General features: G+C 38.9%; 3 protein-coding genes across 5 annotated transcripts; 2 read left to right on the top strand and 1 right to left on the bottom strand.

Annotated features, from left to right (window-relative positions):
* Positions 1-3,135: 3,135 nt before the first annotated feature.
* On the top strand, positions 3,136-8,069 carry LOC148716580 (uncharacterized). The gene is made up of 5 exons (XM_088745505.1): positions 3,136-5,491; positions 5,898-6,069; positions 6,594-6,742; positions 6,941-7,100; positions 7,187-8,069. The coding sequence occupies exons 2-5, from the start codon at positions 6,035-6,037 to the stop codon at positions 7,191-7,193; spliced, it is 351 nt and encodes a 116-aa protein (XP_088601631.1). The 5' UTR covers positions 3,136-5,491; positions 5,898-6,034; the 3' UTR covers positions 7,194-8,069.
* On the bottom strand, positions 7,737-8,787 carry LOC148716579 (uncharacterized). Of its 2 annotated transcripts, XM_088745504.1 has the most exons (3): positions 8,608-8,787; positions 8,160-8,414; positions 7,737-7,936 (listed from the first exon to the last, which is right to left on the bottom strand). In XM_088745504.1, the coding sequence occupies exons 2-3, from the start codon at positions 8,324-8,326 to the stop codon at positions 7,771-7,773; spliced, it is 333 nt and encodes a 110-aa protein (XP_088601630.1). In that variant the 5' UTR covers positions 8,327-8,414; positions 8,608-8,787; the 3' UTR covers positions 7,737-7,770. The 2 variants fall into 2 exon arrangements, with proteins under 2 accessions (XP_088601630.1, XP_088601629.1); XM_088745503.1 differs by lacking the exon at positions 8,608-8,787 and having other exon boundaries at positions 8,160-8,493.
* A 2,292-nt stretch (positions 8,788-11,079) lies between these two features.
* Positions 11,080-16,616, top strand: LOC111333029 (melanocyte-stimulating hormone receptor-like). 2 transcript variants are annotated; one of them, XM_088745502.1, is made up of 3 exons: positions 11,080-12,370; positions 12,458-15,736; positions 15,868-16,616. In XM_088745502.1, the coding sequence occupies exons 1-2, from the start codon at positions 12,346-12,348 to the stop codon at positions 13,291-13,293; spliced, it is 861 nt and encodes a 286-aa protein (XP_088601628.1). In that variant the 5' UTR covers positions 11,080-12,345; the 3' UTR covers positions 13,294-15,736; positions 15,868-16,616. The 2 variants fall into 2 exon arrangements, with proteins under 2 accessions (XP_088601628.1, XP_088601627.1); XM_088745501.1 differs by having other exon boundaries at positions 11,081-12,370; positions 12,455-15,736.
* The last annotated feature ends 1,200 nt before the right edge of the window (positions 16,617-17,816 follow it).

Here is a 17,816-nt window from a genome sequence, read left to right as displayed (position 1 = left end):
TAATATATGGTAATTAAAATGTGTTAAAACAAGATGGCGGGCGAAGTTGAAAGAAAACAAACCGCTCGAAGGGGCATTTTTGTGTAAGTTTCCTCGCATCTCGCATTTCTGGAAAATGCCACTTTACAAATTGAAAAATGAATAAAGGCTAACAGTTTCTACAGAAACTGTGGTGCTGCGTCGATGGGGGTAACAATGTAATTTGGTAATATCAACTCGATTGAAATATGTAAATTGCCCACCGTAACGAATAAAAAACCTGACGTTTCGAGCGTTAGCCCTTTCGTCAGAGCGAATGGAGGAATTGTGGATTGTATGTGTTTTTATATGTAGAAGCGGAGGTACGCCATTGGTGGGAACATGGCAACGAGAAAAACACGAATAACTTAGTGGAATGAAAAGCGTTCGTTGATACCTGTGGGATTAAGAGTGCCGATTTGAAAGATTAGCTTTTGTTCGAGAGTTTTACGGCTTTCCGTGTTGCCTAAATGTAAGGAAAGACCGCAGATTGCCATGTGTTGTTTGGAATGATTAGGTAAATTAAAGTGCCTAGTGACTGGTTTTGATGCGTCCTTGTCATTCCTTTCTACGTCGCGAAGGTGTTCTCGTCAGAGAAGGAAAATTCTCACGTTTCACCCTCACAACCACACAGTTCAGATATAACGCGTGCTGTCATTGATTGAAAGGGCGTGCTCTATCAGAGTATAGAACATTGAGTTCTATCACGCCATCTGCCAATTCGTAACATGGCGGACCAAATCCCGAATTTTTCTCTCGGGTTTTTATTCGACCGAGAAGTCCTCTACGACCTAGAAGACGACAGAGAAAACGAGCTATTAGCGTCAATCGACTTAGAGGATACTGTCAATGACAATGCGACCTACCCTTTAACTGAAAGTGAGGTTTCCAACAAAGTTAATTCCGAAAACAATGAGCACGCCTGCAATTTAAACAGGCAAAGATTTGAAAACATGTCAAGTGCCGCAATAGACGAGATAATTGTAAGAGCAGAAACAAAGAAAACCAAACAATCCACCAAATGGGCTATCCGAGTTTTTGAAGGTGAGTTTTTTCCTTGAAAAGATATAATAATTACCATATGAAAACCTCGAATAGAGTGGACGCACATTTGCTAAACTTTCTTGCCAAAAAAATAACAATCAAGGAAAGGGGATGATTTTAAAACTGGCTAGCACACACGCGTTTCTAACCAACAACTATAACTTTCTCTAGAAAATGAACACCAAAATACTAATAAAAATCTTTTTTTTTTGGTGCCGTTTTTTAATAGCTTGGTGTAGTGAAAGAAAAGTTGCCAAGAACCTCCACGAAATTAGCAACAAAGAGCTTGACCTATCCAGAAGTTATTTCCTGCCTGCGAAGCACTCTGTCAGTACCCAAAGCGAGCCGTGAAATCTTAAGTTAAAGTTTGGTACGACAACAAGCCTCTGGGGGTCAACAAAATTGAAGGAATAATGAAAGAAATTTCTAAACTAGCGTCTCTTTCGAGAATCCACACAAACCATAGTGTCAGAGCCACTGCAACCACGCTGTGGTCCAACGCGCAAGTTCCATCGCGGCACATAATGGCTATCTTTCGTCATCGCAGTGAAGCTAGCCTGAGGAATTACAACACTCGTCCATCCAGTGAACAGCTAAGGGCTTGTTCAGATATCCTCTCTGGTGCATTGAATGGAAGACAATCGCAGCCAAGTTCCTCTGATGTATCAGAAAATCCTCACGCAGCTGTAAATTCGACCGTTGTTTATTCACAGAACAACACAGCGCAGCAGTTTGTCAAGTTCTAACCACAAGCTTTAAGCAGTTTTTTCAAATTGTCACGTTAATAACGTCCAGGTTTTCATGAGCCAAAATTCGGCCTGATTTCATTAATCATGTTACTACAGATACTGGTTCTTGTACGCAAAAAATATACTTTTATGCATTCGAATTATTAAGCAAGATTTGTGATTCTTCGTGATAGCTTTTGATGGTTTGACATTTTGACAGCTTTGGTCTTGTTCATCCAATCAAATTAGGTTGCCTATTCTAACAAGTATTCTGATTGGCTTATTGTAAGCGTGCTCTGTCAGAGTATAGAGCATGCTGATGACACTGTTGTTCGCTTTGAAAATAAAGTTTGTTTGGAAATTACAAGTAATGTGTGGGGAATTTAACGGATTCTTTATTATAAAACAAATAGAGAAGCCTTGACTGTGCTCTGTTCTATAGTAAAGCACTTAGGAAGCGGCTAGAGCACTCAAGAAGTGGGGAGAAACACTCGGTTACGTCTCGTGTTTCTCCCTACACTTCTTTCGTGCTCTAGCCGCTTCCTGCGTGATTTACTACAGAACAGAGCACAGTCAAGGCTTCTCTATTTGTTAATCAAAACGATCCAGAGACTGGCACTATCTTTTCGCAACCTCCGCTTATTTCATTCAAACGCGACAAAAACATAGGCAATTTTTTGGTCAGAAGTTCGTTCCAAACTAATGACCAACCCAGCACTTTGAAATGCGCTCGCGCACGATGCAAAACTTGTCCCTTCCTTCATAACGCTGAGAAAATATCGGGACCCAAGCGATCCAATAAGATCACCGATCACTTCACGTGTACCTCCGCCAACGTTATCTATTGCATAACTTGCACTTATTGCAAAAACTTATACATCGGCGAAACAGGAAGACGACCAGGTGACCGATTCCGAGAACACCTTCGCGACGTAGAAAGGAATGACAAGGACGCATCAAAACCAGTCGCTAAGCACCTTAATTTACCTAATCATTCCAAATAACACATGGCAATGTACCGTCTTTCCTTACATTTAGGCAACACGGAAAGCCGCAAAACTCTCGAACAAAAGTTAATCTTTCAAATCGGCACTCTTAATCCCACAGGTATCAACGAACGCTTTTTATTCCACTAATTTATTCGTGTTTTTCTCGTTGCCATGTTCCCACCAATGGCTACCTCCGATTCTACATATAAAAACACATACAATCCACAATTCCTCCGTTCGCTGTGACAAAGGGCTAACGCTCGAAACGTCAGCTTTTTTATTCATTACGGTGGGCAATTTACATATTTCAATCGAGTTCATATAACCAAATTACAAATTGAAAAGGCACCTTGTTAAGTGATGTCTTCGGAGCGAAAAACCGTTTGCTTTGCGAGTTAAAGGCCCATTTCCATGGCATCTCGGTTGGAAATGGGCCTTTAAACTTCCTATCTTTCGGATATGATGTTGGGGAACCGAATCGGTACAACCGTTTCCTCGTAGCAGACCAAAGAAACCATGAAGATTAGCGCTATTTTAAGGGATAAGAGAAAGAGGAAAGTGTGGCTATTTTATGAAGTTATTGGAATGAAAACGGACCTTTTAAAACCAGTTTTTTCTCACTTTTCTTTCGATTGAAATACGGTTCCAACTTGACTCTATCTATTTCGATGATAGGGAACGTTGAGTTTCTAGCAGTAATAGCACAAAATGGAAAATATTTTTAATTCCCATTATTTCCTTTTTACTTCATAGCCATCTTTAATCCGCATTTCTACGCTTAGCGCATGCTCGCGGCCATTTTGGCAGCCATCTTGTCTAGGATTTCTGGTCATGCGCGTTACTGAGCTTGTTCGCGCGCTTCGATCAGTATCGCATGCGCCTAACACAGCCTTCCACTCTGTGTGAGTCCTTTTTTCTTTCTTTCATTCACTGTTGAAAAGAAGAAGATGATATTATGAATCAATAGCACTATGAATATTTGTAGGTCGATGGCGCGCGAGGCGTGTGTTGTGTGTGCGCAGTCCACATGATCGATTTCCCTTTACGCTTTTATCTACTGATTACGATTCAAATCCTGCTTTGTTTAAATCCTGAAACTGATGAAAAAAATGGTGAGTTTCAACGTGACTTTTTCGGTGATGGCAACCGATATCCGATATCTTTTGTTCCCGGAGCACAAATGTTTTCAAATAAGTGGGGAAATCTACGGCGTAGAATTCAATTTATTTCTATTTCCATGTAGCTGCCTTTTATGTGTTTAAATGGCACGACACTCTTTATTTGGATTTGCATCCATTAATAGGTCCATATCATATAATTGAAGTTGAACTTGATTCTTTGTTGGCCATGGAAAACTGAAAAGAAAAACTTTTCAGCCGGCGATGATTTTACTTGGTCAAGGAAAATTTTGAATTCGTGAAAATATCAGAAAGCATCAAGCGATTGAAATTTGAATATTTTCTAAAATAATAGCGTTGAATTTGTAATAAATAAGGTCTTGAAGGTTTTTCCCTCTCCGTTTCGCATGGCAGAATGTAAGGTCACCAAACCATGTTGCAATTTTTTTCTCCATGCTCTCTTTCTTTGGACCGCAGATTCAAAGTGATTGTTTTTAACAATCACGAAAAAAAAGTTAGGATATTGAATCTTATGATCTTATTTCCTTTCGTCGTCGGAATGATGGGATAGCAATATTTTTTTTTCTGTACTAAGCGAGCTGCTTATGTATACAGCAGGTGATTGCATTCTTGTATTTGCAATACTCTCGCGTGTTTTAAAGTGCTACTACGATCAAATTTGGGGTTTCATTTTTTATTACATATTTCGAAAATATATGTAAAAGTGACTTACCGTGCCAAGTTTGGAGTCGAAATGTGATCTGGAAGTGTGTTTGTTTGCACTACAATTTTCGTAAATGTCCTGCCGCCATTACTCGATTCAGAAAATGACTGGGAGTAGTATTTGAAGGAGTTGGGGCGAGATGTGACGTAGAAACATCAATACGGCTAAACAAGGTACACAAGCATGGCTAATTTCTCATTCAGGACGAGATATTTTTGGAAGCTTTTGGAAGTTCTTTCTTTGCTCTTTTGACTAAAGCGAACGTATGCCTGGTAGACGTTGTGTTGTTCAGGACTGTGGAAACGTAAAGAACGATGAATTGGGGATTTCTATTCATAATTCTCCTGATTCGGGCAGCGTTAGACTAAAGTGGAAAAGGTTCGTGTCTATTCATCGGAAGGATTTCAAGCCAGTGGGAAAATTTGCTGTGTGCTCCAAGCATTTCACAAGGGATTTTTTTACGCTTGCTTTTCCGATGAAAGGCATGAAAAGAAAGTTGAAGAAGGGACGTTTCCAACTATTTGGAAAAAATCCTTTGAAACACTATCAAAGCGGAGTCGACGATCGGTGAGTGAAATTACAATGTATTTGCGCTGTGCTTATCACCATAATATTTATTTCCTCACTTACCTGTGACATGATTTTTTTTCTGGCATCGTTGTTCATGTTCGTTGGTTGCATGTGTTTTCATACTTTTCCGCGTTCTTCTCATTGATATGTTTATTATACATCTGTTCATTCCTAGAGATCCAGAAGGTACTGACCAAACTCAGCAAAGAGAAAGGCTGTGAGATAATTGGGAGGTGGCGAAAAGCTTGTGTACGACATTTCTACTGGGCTGTTACCTCAACCAAAGAACATCTTGGAGAAGTAAAGCTTGCAAAGTTTTCCTCTTTTCTCTCTCATGTGATAAACAAGCATATGGAACTGCCAAACAGACTTTTTAATACATGTGCTCATGGTGACATAACTAGTCCTCGGGTGTGGATGACAAAAGTATGACAAACATCTCCTTTGTCTGTCATTTTTCATAGCAAAGCATGTGGCCACATTATCAAGTATTCCTGGCTACCCTTCTGTATAACCAACTGATATCATATCATGAAGACACAATTTTCCTAATACTTCAGTGGATTATGTGTTTTAGTGAATGGTGTTCACTTTTCAGTTAGATCTTATACAATATTAACCAAGACAGAAAGAACAAAAGCTAGCTTTGGGAGAGAATCATGGCATGTGGATACTTTCATTAGACCAATTTCTGATTCTCTTTCAGCATCAGAAGCATATGAAAAGCTAAGTGCCGCACTCAACAAAACCAGTCTTACAAAAGCTATTAAGAAGGCATCCTCTGTGGAACAAACCAGTGCTCTTGAGGGATACCACTCTGTGATAAATCAGTTTGCCCCAAAGATGTACGCATTCTCATACCTGGGTATGTTTTGCAGGTATGGATTCTTGATGAGTCTTCTCAAAGTAATAGTAAATAGTTATAAGGATTGTTATCTTTGAACAACTTAACCTATTTTATACATATATATGAACTGCGGTTATGAAACGTATATGTGCACGATCCTTCGCAGTAAAGCACTATTTAAGCAATAGTGAAAATCAGACCTGAAAAAAATTCAGGCCTGTACGGGATTCGAAACCGCAGTTCATATATATGTATTACATATGTTTGTTGTTTGATCTATCATCTACGGGTTTATGTCGAATTAATTTGATGGCCTGCTCCCAGTTGGCTTGTTAGCTCAACTGGTAGAGCGCTGCACTAGTATCGCAGAGGTCAGTGGTTCGAATCCCGTACAGGCCTGAATTTTTTTCAGGTCTGATTTTCACTATTGCTTAAATAGTGCTTTACTGCGAAGGATCGTGCACATATACGTTAACCTATTTTATTTGCTCTGATTTTCTTACATTTGAGTCGGTAGCTACACTCCGCGTTTATGTTGTTATCGTATTTTCACAGAACAATACTGGCTGCCCTACACTTTAATTACTATATAAAAAGGGAAACAAAAGTAGATGAAGTTGGAAATCCTATTTTCCGAGTGTCATACCCCAAGTTTAAGGATGGAGAGGCCACAGTGAGAGAAGCAAAGGTTTCAGCAAACTTTGGTAAGAACAAGAAAGTACTATGAAAATTCTTTAAAAAGTGTACCATAGCCATGTGTTATGGAATGTGTCTAGATCCTTCCATCTCACTAATAACAATGCAAAAAGTCGATACTGTTCCAAGATATATGAAACATCTTAAGCGAGGTATTTTGTTAAAATTCAGATTATGTTACTGACATCTACGACATTCTTACCAAGACAACCAGGGCAGAGCTGAAATTGTAGGAGGAGGAACTGAAAGGGGAGGTTCCAGACCCTATAAACACCATGTTGGACAGAGAAAGCAGGGAAGGCGCCTTATCAAAATACCAGACAAGAAAAGAGAAAACAACGGTTCTTTGCCCTCCAACCTGCCCAGGTAAGCACATGAGTTATTAAATGGCATTCGACCCTTGAGTAGTTATCTAAAATAGTTTGCCTTAGAATGTATGGTTTAAATTTCAGAGGATGAAATTCAGATGACATCAGATAATTCAGGGAGACAAACTCGGCAGACATCTAACAGTGGCAGACTACCTCCACACTGCTCTAAATGTGGCAAAAGAAGACTTGGTCACAAAATAGGGCAATGTGACATGACCGAGGACGAATGATCAAATTGTGGAAATTCAAGCCAAGTGAAAAGAAAGAAACAATTAATTAAAACTAATTAAATTCAGGATGAATTACATTGAATTTGTATTACTTGTGTTCCTGAAAATTGGAGCAACATCACAATTCCCAGGCACTAAACTTGAGTTTACTGAACGCTAGAAGTACAGGGCTTCACAGAGTGGGCAATTTTGTCATTCAACAACAAGCGAGTAAGTGGCTGAGAATTGTGAAGTATGGCTCAATAAAATAGACCTTATTCCAAAATGGCCGTCAACCGGTATAAGCTGGGCGAGTGGCACCAAAACGAGGTCATAAGGGCCAAGTTTGCTTGTCTTGTAAACAAAATGCTTGCGGACAAGTATTCAAGCAACTACTGCAGGTCCTTATTGGCCCCAATGACACATGACACTCTTCAAGAGCAAAATGTGCATTTATTATTCATTTTTTTCATCTTCGAATCCACGGTAATGCCCATTTTCACTCGGAAATTGTTTCCTGATTTTATTGTAGGCACAACAGGGTAAGGGGTATCGCCTGGAACTACCAATATAACTCCACAGCAGTCTTGTAAATTGGCGATAGGCCACAGACCTCAGGAATCTAGTGAGGGAAATAACATCACTGTTCATTCAAGGAAGGATTGGATGGAGATAAATAAATAATCCTTTCAAAAATAAGCAGTGGGGCCAATAAAGCCATTTAGAAAATAAAAAATGTGAATCTATGAGATCAATCCAAGGCGATAAGCTTAGATGTATCAATTATTCAATGCTATGTAGGGTTCGATCGTTCCGATACAAAGTCAACAATACCCCCAACTTACTCATCATCACTTTTGTTGCTTTGCCCACGAACAGTTGTGTACGACTTTCCAGCTCGTTTTTTTAGGCCCAGTGCAGCCACATCCAATACGTGGCGGTTTAAGAAGACGCTTTCAAACCCTGGACGGAGGGTTATGCATACGTTCAAGTCTCCAATGGCGCCTTCCATGACCTCTTCGCAGCGATCTATCTCTTTACAGCAAATGCACTCCTCCGCTTTTGTCACAAGGCTGACAGAGCAGTTTGAGCACGAACACCTGCAAAATAATGTGAAAAATTTGTCAAACGAAAGAAAAATACGCCTGTATAAAATCATTACTTGTCTGACCGCTTTAATAAAACTATCGCATAAAATCAGGACTACAGTTAATCACACAGCAACGATTTTACGACGGGTATTTGAAATTGGAAAATAAAAATATAAATCTACATTCCATGATAATACCATACCATTCATTCGCTGGCACCTCTCCCGAATATGTTCGCTGAAACTGTTTCTCCTCTTCTTCTTCGCGGTGAACTGTTTCGCGGCTTCTTCCTCGGTGGCAAGAGGTTCGTAACTGTCGTCGTACGGCGCAAATTCAGAAAATTCCCCAATCACTTCGTCAACTATAAAACTTTCTTGATCAGTTTCAGATGTGCAGGAAGAGGAATCCGACAGAGATGACATCTTAAACGTCTTATAAACGGCTCTAAACACACAAGCTTTTCCCAAATGCGACTATTTTGGTTGATGTTTCTACGTAACAGTGGATAAATCACGTGGTCAAACGCAAGACCGCTTTAAGAGATCTCGGGAGGCTATTGTTTTGCGAACTTTGTAATGGTGGACTGTATCTACGCACTTTTCAGTGGGAAATTTCCAGCCCCCGTACGCAAGTATCGTTCCAGTTTTTCGCTATTTGTATGATTTTGAACATATAGAAAAGATTTATGTTGAAAAAACCCGGAAAAAAAACACAAATTTTCGTCGGAGTAGCACTTTAACGACAGCCACTTGATCACCTGTGTTTCATTTTATCACTGATTGCGATCGGAACTGATGGATACCTAGGATTTCTAAAAACTCTGTGAAAAATCATTTGATTCTCATTTTACAAGGAACATTTACTAAAAGCCGGATTTCCTCATAAATGTTTACTCTTAAAACTACGCCCACAAACTGCCTATTAATTGATAAATATAACAACTTTTTTGTTTGACATAATAGCTGTAACGTATATGTGCACGATCCTTCGCAGTAAAGCACTATTTAAGCAATAGTGAAAATCAGACCTGAAAAAAAAATTCAGGCCTGTACGTGATTCGAACCACTGACCTCTGCGATACTAGTGCAGCGCTCTACCAATTGAGCTGACAAGCCAACTGGGAGCAGGCCATCAAATTAATTCGACATAAACCCGTAGATGATAGATCAAACAACAAACATATGAAATACATATATATGAACTGCGGTTATGAAACGTATATGTGCACGATCCTTCGCAGTAAAGCACTATTTAAGCAATAGTGAAAATCAAACCTGATATCAGAAATTCAGACCTCATATATATGTATTTCATATGTTTGTTGTTTGATCTATCATCTACGGGTTTATGTCGAATTAATTTGATGGCCTGCTCCCAGTTGGCTTGTTAGCTCAATTGGTAGAGCGCTGCACTAGTATCGCAGAGGTCAGTGGTTCGAATCCCGTACAGGCCTGAATTTTTTTTTTTCAGGTCTGATTTTCACTATTGCTTAAATAGTGCTTTACTGCGAAGGATCGTGCACATATACGTTTCATAACCGCAGTTCATATATATGTATTTCATATGTTTGTTGTTTGATCTATCATCTACGGGTTTATGTCGAATTAATTTGATGGCCTGCTCCCAGTTGGCTTGTTAGCTCAATTGGTAGAGCGCTGCACTAGTATCGCAGAGGTCAGTGGTTCGAATCCCGTACAGGCCTGAATTTTTTTTTTTCAGGTCTGATTTTCACTATTGCTTAAATAGTGCTTTACTGCGAAGGATCGTGCACATATACGTTTCATAACCGCAGTTCATATATATGTATTTCATATGTTTGTTGTTTGATCTATCATCTACGGGTTTATGTCGAATTAATTTGATGGCCTGCTCCCAGTTGGCTTGTTAGCTCAATTGGTAGAGCGCTGCACTAGTATCGCAGAGGTCAGTGGCTCGAATCCCGTACAGGCCTGAATTTTTTTTCAGGTCTGATTTTCACTACTGCTTAAATAGTGCTTTACCGCGAAGGATCGTGCACATGTACGTTTCATAACCGCAGTTCATATATATGTATTTCATATGTTTGTTGTTTGATAATAGCTGTACTTTATATTCACATTACTAATTAAATGGAGACAGTTTGTGGGTAAAAAATGTGTTAAGTTTGTGGCATCTTATGTAGAATAGAGGCGGGAGTCCATTATAGCCCCATAATACGTGTTTGTCTGAAGTTTAATTTCGGAATAAATTACCATCAAGACTCAAACCTGCAGACATCTGTGATTGTATTATTGTTATTACACACGTAAGATAAAACTCCAACTAAGCGCTATGTTCAATTTCAAAAATACGAGAGATTTTGAAAAGAACTCTAAAATGCGCACGGACATTTGTTTTTCGTCTGTATCCGGGGGATGGTAAACTTGAACCTTGTCTATGTGAGGTGAGAAATTGAACCGGAAGTGTCAAGTCTTCCCTGCGTAAGACGCGTGTTTTAATGGATAAATTTAAAAATAAAGAGTCTGCTTCCGTGAGTGAATGGCTTTAAAATTTTTACAGGCACAAAGACCAATAGCAGCACCAACTTTGCTAAGCTCTACAACATTCAATGAACAGAGAAAGAACCGTTCAATATTGGTTGGGGGAGGGGAGGGCGGGAATTTAAACGAGCCAATCTCCAAAAGTTTAATTCGAAAGCTTCGAATTGATAAACACGAGAGAAACGGTGATGGTCAATTTTACACTATACGCTAACCTACGCGCTGTTTATAGGTAATGATAAGATCTCTAAAATTCTTAAGCATTATGGACAGATGGACGTTTCTATTATAACAAAACAAATGAAAGTTTAAAACTGGCGTTGTGACTTGACTCGTTTGACAATATGACGCTAAAGTCAAGCGCTTTCATTCAGAAAGAACAAAAAATCAAGATTGTTATATTTAAAATTCCAAAAGCTCTCCTTTTTTACACCTTACTTTGGTGTAAGACAAGAGAGTAAAATCAAACATCTCGTTCCTTTCTGTACCATGCGCGCATATCTTTTGTTTTGTTTAATTAGGTGCTGTCGTATTCAGGATAAGAGGCACTATTTCTTCCATATGGAAATAAACAATACGAACGACAGCTTATGCGACGATTTCGTTGAGTCTCTCATTTTTTCCTTCTGATAAAATATCCTACGAGCTTCTTAGAAAAACCCATTACTTTAAAGGTCAGCTTTAAAGTATCTAAATACGACTACAGCGCAAAAAAAATCCATTCGCTTCCAGGTCCTACAATTGTCTTGCTAATGGTACAAAAACAGATGGTAGACATGCAACATTTATTTTTAATCAATGAATAAAGGCTGATAGTTTCTAAAGAAACTGTTTGGGGCTGCGTCTGTGGGGGTAACGAAATAACTTGAATATATCAACAAAGTTGAAATGGTGAATTGGCCACCGTTATGATTATAGAAGCTGACGTTTCTAGCCCTTCGTCGGAACGAATAGAGGAATTGTGGGTTGTGTGTGTTCTTAAAGGCATTCTGAGCAACATATTGCAATCTGCGGTCTTTCCTTTCACTTAGGTAGCACGGAAAGCCGTAAAACTCTTGAACAAAAGCTCATCTCTCAAACCGGCAGTCTAAATCCCACAGGTATAAACGAACGCTTTTCATTCCACCAATTTATTCGTGTTTTTCTCGTTGCCATGTTCCCACCAATCACGTGACTCCATTTAACTGCCTTTAAAAGCACACACAACCCACAATTCCTCTATTCGCTCTGACGAAGGGCTAACGCTCGAAACGTCAGCTTCTATAATCGTAACGGTGGCCAATTTACCATTTCAACTTTGTTGATATATTCAAATTATTTTTAATCAATGTTTGATGCTATTTGCATTTATTTTACATTGGAAAATTATCTAGATAATGTAAAGTCTGTACTACAAACAAGTCCTCGATGCGGGCAGATTAATGGCGACAACAAATATAATAGGAGGTGAAACACAGTTTAGTTTTAAGGAATTGGCTTTATCCACCTCTTTGTTAAATGAGTTGTATTAACCATCTAATTCTTTTACAGCAGTGCACATTCTCCTCTCCGTCACAGCATTTCTTGGGAATTCTCTGATCCTTGTTGCCCTTAACAAGGAAACTTCCCTCCATCCACCGTCCAAACTCTTGTATCGTTGTCTGGCAACAACTGATCTGTTGGTTGGTCTTGTTGCCCAGCCTCTCTATGCTACCTGGATCTTCTTGGATCCCTGGACTCTTGAGGACTGGAAGATTTTCGCTTACGTACAGAACGCGACCAATATTACAGGCTATTTGTTAGGTGGAGTGTCTCTTTTGACGATGACGGCCATAAGCGTGGACAGACTTCTCGCCCTGTTGCTGGGGCTGAGATACAAACAAATCGTAACTTTGAAGCGCACATTTATCATTGTAGCTACCATTTGGGTTTCAACTCTTGTTGCTTCTGTATGTGTAATTTTTGATTACCATATAACCATTTTGTACAGCATCATATTTACAGCAATTTGCCTGGTTATCTCAATCACCTCATACATAAAAGTATTTTGCGTTCTTCATCACCATCACGCTCAAGTACAAGATCATTCTCAACAACAGCCGAGCCAACCAAATGCACTCAACACGGCGCGATACAGAAAGGCAGTTTACAGTGCACTATGGACGCAGTCAGCGTTAGTTGTTTGTTATGCACCTCATTTTGTGCTGCGAATTATAGTCAGGCATAGTAAGACATATCCATTGCACTTACAGGTCATTGGGGAAATAGCAGTGGTCTTAGTTTACTTTAACTCGACGTTAAACCCGTTTCTTTACTGTTGGAAGATCAGTGAAGTGCGACGAGCAGTAAAGCAGACAGTCAGGCAAGCACTTTGCTATACTTGGGGATAGATCCCTTCTGCGTTGCAGTCGTATTTAGAAACTTTAGAAGCTGACTTTTATAGCCAATAAAGATTTAGAAATGCAAAGACTAGCAAAAACTAACGATAAAAACCGACGTTTCGGTGTCATCATGACGCCATTGTCAAGGAGAAATAATAAAAAAAATGAAGTTTGTGGCAAGGTGTAACACTAAATTAGCATAAATATGTTACGAGCTAATTAAACAAATACTTTTGCGCGAATTGAATCGCTTTGCACGTTCAGAGTGGGTTACACACACGCGTGGATGGACATAAACGAAAGGCATCTTCAATATATAAACACTACCACGAACGGCACAGCGAAGTCCCGAAAGACCTACTGAAACGTTTTAGCATTCTGAAAAGGTGTAGTAACAAGTTCGACTGTTTGGTGAACGAAATGCTTTTCATCAGAGACTTAAAACCCACTCTGAACGTGCAAAGCGATTCAATTTGCGCAAAAGTATTTGTTTAATTAGCTCGTAACATATTTATGCTAATTTAGTGTTACACCTTGCCACAAACTTCATTTTTTTTTTATTTCTCCTTGACAATGGCGTCATGATGACACCGAAACGTCGGTTTTTATCGTTAGTTTTTGCTAGTCTTTGACTTTTATAGTAACGAGTTTTTCCAGGAGTCTCGTATGTTATTTTATTAGAAGGACGAAATGAGAGACTAAATGAAATCGTCGCAAAAGCTGTTGTAGTTATTGTTTTATTCCATATGGAACGCTGGGAATTAAAACATAATACCACATATCCTGAATACGACAGTACATAATTAAACAAAAAGAAAACAAAACATATTCACGTATAGTATACAAAGGAACGAGATTTTAGTTGATTTTAATGTTTGGGGTAGAAAGGAGAGCTATTGAAGTTAACTGTAAAACGGCTTGAATTGTTTGTTCTCTTTAAACGAAAGCGCTTGACGTTACTGCCATACTGTCATACGAGCTAAGTCACAACGCCAGTTTTAAACTTTCATTTGTCTTGTTGTCATAGAAATGTCCATCTGTCCATAATGCTTAAGAATTTTAGAGATGTTATCATCACCATTTCTTATGCCTTTATTGATTCGAAGCGTTTGAATCATGTCTTTTATCGCTTATTTTTTTCCTTCCAAAGACCAACAACTCGGTAAAAAAAATTTTCATCTCCGGCAGACAACGACTTCTCACCCTTGAGGATGTATAATTAACAATTATTCCACGAGCGCGCGTTGGATATAAGATGATAGATAGCCAACGAGGCGCGTAGCGCCGAGTTGGCTATAATCATCTCATATCCAACAAGCGTGAGTGGAATAATTGTTTTATTAAAAACGCCCTCAAGAAATTATTATTTTGTAAGAAGAAACTGGATTTTCTAGCTCCCTTTTGATTTTAAGCTCACGCGTACGCTTACCATACTTGTAGATTATGGTATATTGGCTGATATACCATAATGGCTAAGCCAATAAAAAGTCTTGAATTGCATTATCCAATGATCCAGTTTTTAATAATTTCAGATATCGTAATCTGTTTATTTAAAACGTGAATAAGTATGAAAAGAGGTTATACATGCTAAAATATAACTGAAAAGACTTGGATATATTATTTCCCAGCGATTTGTGGCTAATTTAGTAATATGTCGAGACCATTACGCGATTACGATTTCACAATATACCTTACGCAGTGAGAGAGGTTTATCGGTATATTATAGAAAAATTCACTGCCTGACGAGTGAATTCCACGTTAAATTTCACGCGAAAAACCGATATTGCACGAGTCGCGAAGCGATGAGTGCGATATCGATTTTTCAAGTGAAATTTAACGTGGAACTCACGAGTCAGGCAGTGAATTTTTCTTGAATCGCATAACAGAATAAAAATAAGAAAACAAGAAATTAAATCGGCAATGTTATTGTCTGTTTTTATTCCGTACGCGCGCCCTTAAGAAAGCCACTTTAAAGTCAACTGTCAGAACTGTCATTGTTAAGGGAATGGAAAGGAAGGTAAGTCGCTCACGTTTGAACCGTCGACAATTTTAATTGTACCTCGTGAATTTTTCTTGCATCACATAGCTAAAGCCACCAAATCACTGGGCGAAACCAGATGTTTTGTATTTTTGTGCACCACGCCAGTGCGCAAACAATGGAAACCCTTTCAAAGTCAGGTGTCAATATCTGGCGAATAGAGGGAACAAGATATTTTTAGAATGAAAACCACTTTTATTTCAAACTCGTGGAGAAAGCGGTGCCTCACATTTTACAATCTTCAGCAAAAAAACTAAAAGTACACAATACGGAGTTATTTAAGAGAGAGATTTGCCTGCTACCACTCAACTTGGCAGAATGTGGCGCCGACAATCAACAACTGAATGGTCAAATCCTCAAGCGAAATCAAAATTTCAAGCGTTCCGGTATCAAAGCAAGATCTACAAAAAACCGGTAAGTGCTTTACAGTTGTAAAAAGAAGTGTATTCAAAATATAATGATTAAGACTGGAATTTCTCGGTAAACTCTGGCGAAAAACACTTCAATTAAAAGTCACAGTTTTAACTGTTTTTCTTTCCTCGCAGGGAGTCGCTCGTTGGTGTCAATGCTGGACTGAAAGTTTATGGAAATATTTACTGGAGAATTATTAAAAGTTACTCCAGTAAACATTCCGCCAACTGCTCCTGCCATCAGGTAACTAGAACGACTGGCATTGCCGTCAAGGTCAGTAGTAGCTGCTGTGTTGCTTGGCGTGGCTGAGCTATTGAGAACAATCTCCCGTAAAGCATGACTTGAATAGCCGTTGGTATTTGTCGTGCTTGGCGTGGGTTGAAAGCGGCCAACTTATTCGACATTCGCCGCTGATTTTCCAGAGGATTATGGCTGTAACTGGATATGGATTCCTGATTGGAGTGGCCAGTGAGCTCTGATATCTCCACTGGGTCGAAATCATCACTGAGCGCTTGGATGACAGTTTTGCGACCAATCGAATTTGTGAATTTGCCGTCTAGTGTTTTTTGAAACCATGTTGTATCTAAAAGAGGCCAGTTCGTCGTCTGTATAGGTTACAATGGTTTGGATTTCGGGAAAAGATGCTTTACCTTTTTCGGCATTGATACCTGTTTTGGTTTTCTTTCGTAACGCTTGTTTGGTTTTCCTCGGCGAGAACTGTCGTTTGGCTTTCTTCCCTCGTCTCTGGCATTTTGATTTTTTACTATGCGTTTTCTCGTACTTTTGAGCGTGAGTGGTTTCCTCCAATTTTCTAAAAATTTCAATTTCAATTCAAAATTTGGAAGACATTCGTTTTCTATAAATTTGTTCATATTTGTTCATATTTTCATAGCACTAGCTGTATTTACGTTTTTACGTTCGTAACAATTTTTGCTCTCTACTCACGTCAGCGATATCGCTTTATGCGTTAGTACGATTCCACGCTAAATACCCTCTCTTCCGGTTGACGTATTGACCATTCAGAGCGCGTGTTTACTTTAAGCTATGCGATTCTTTGATATATTTCATGCTAATTCAAACAAAAACTTGCACTTCCCTGGTATCAACATTATCTAAATCCATTTATGATAAAACAGCGGCGATAAAGTGATGACCTCTTTCACTGAAAATTGCTTTTTAGACGAAGTAACAACCTTTCGACATACATTTCTTTCTTGCGACTTTCAATGTTTGCCCTTCCGCAAACACAAGGATCCATCTTTGAAAATTAGGCTTAACTGCTGAAACCCCTACATGTCAAACTCTCATAGTCATTATTTTAGGGACCACTTATTGCTTATCATTATTGCTTATCATTATTGCTTTAGGGATCACTTATTGCTTATTGCCCTTTGTTGTATTTGTTATACACATCACCTATTGCGGACATAATAAATGATCATGGACTATCATACCATCTATATGCTGACGACACCCAATTATATATTACCTTTAAATCTACCAGCTTGAATGACATCCAACAAGTGAAGTTGAGAGTGGAATGCTGTGTGAGGGACATTGATGAATGGATGATAAGAAACTATCTTAAACTAAACCAGGACAAAACGGACCTTGTAGTCATCAGTTCCAGATACCATCCCATGCCTGACATCGGTCACATTACTGTTGGTTCTGAGTGCATTGCACCTCGTGACTCTGTTCGTAATTTAGGGGTTCAGTTTGATAGCATATTTAGTTTCGAGGAGCACATTAAGAACATTTGTAAATCATCATTCTATCATTTGAGAAATATTGCTAAAATCCGCAAGTACTTAAGCCAAGATACATTTAAAATCTTAGTCCATGCATTTATTAGTTCGAAAATTGATCACTGTAATTCCTTATTACATGGCCTTCCTAAGTATCTGTTAGCTAGACTACAGGCAGTTCAGAATGCTGCAGCTCGTGTTGTCACATTGACACCGAGGCATGTTCATATATCTCCTATTTTAATTAATCTTCATTGGTTACCAGTTGAGTTTAGAATAACTTTTAAAGTCCTTTTATTGGTATACAAGGCCCTTCATGGCCTTGCACCTTCCTA

This window comes from Stylophora pistillata, chromosome 14 (assembly GCF_964205215.1).
Source record: "Stylophora pistillata chromosome 14, jaStyPist1.2, whole genome shotgun sequence".
NCBI lineage: Eukaryota > Metazoa > Cnidaria > Anthozoa > Scleractinia > Pocilloporidae > Stylophora > Stylophora pistillata.
This window is presented reverse-complemented; position numbering and strand designations above follow the sequence as displayed.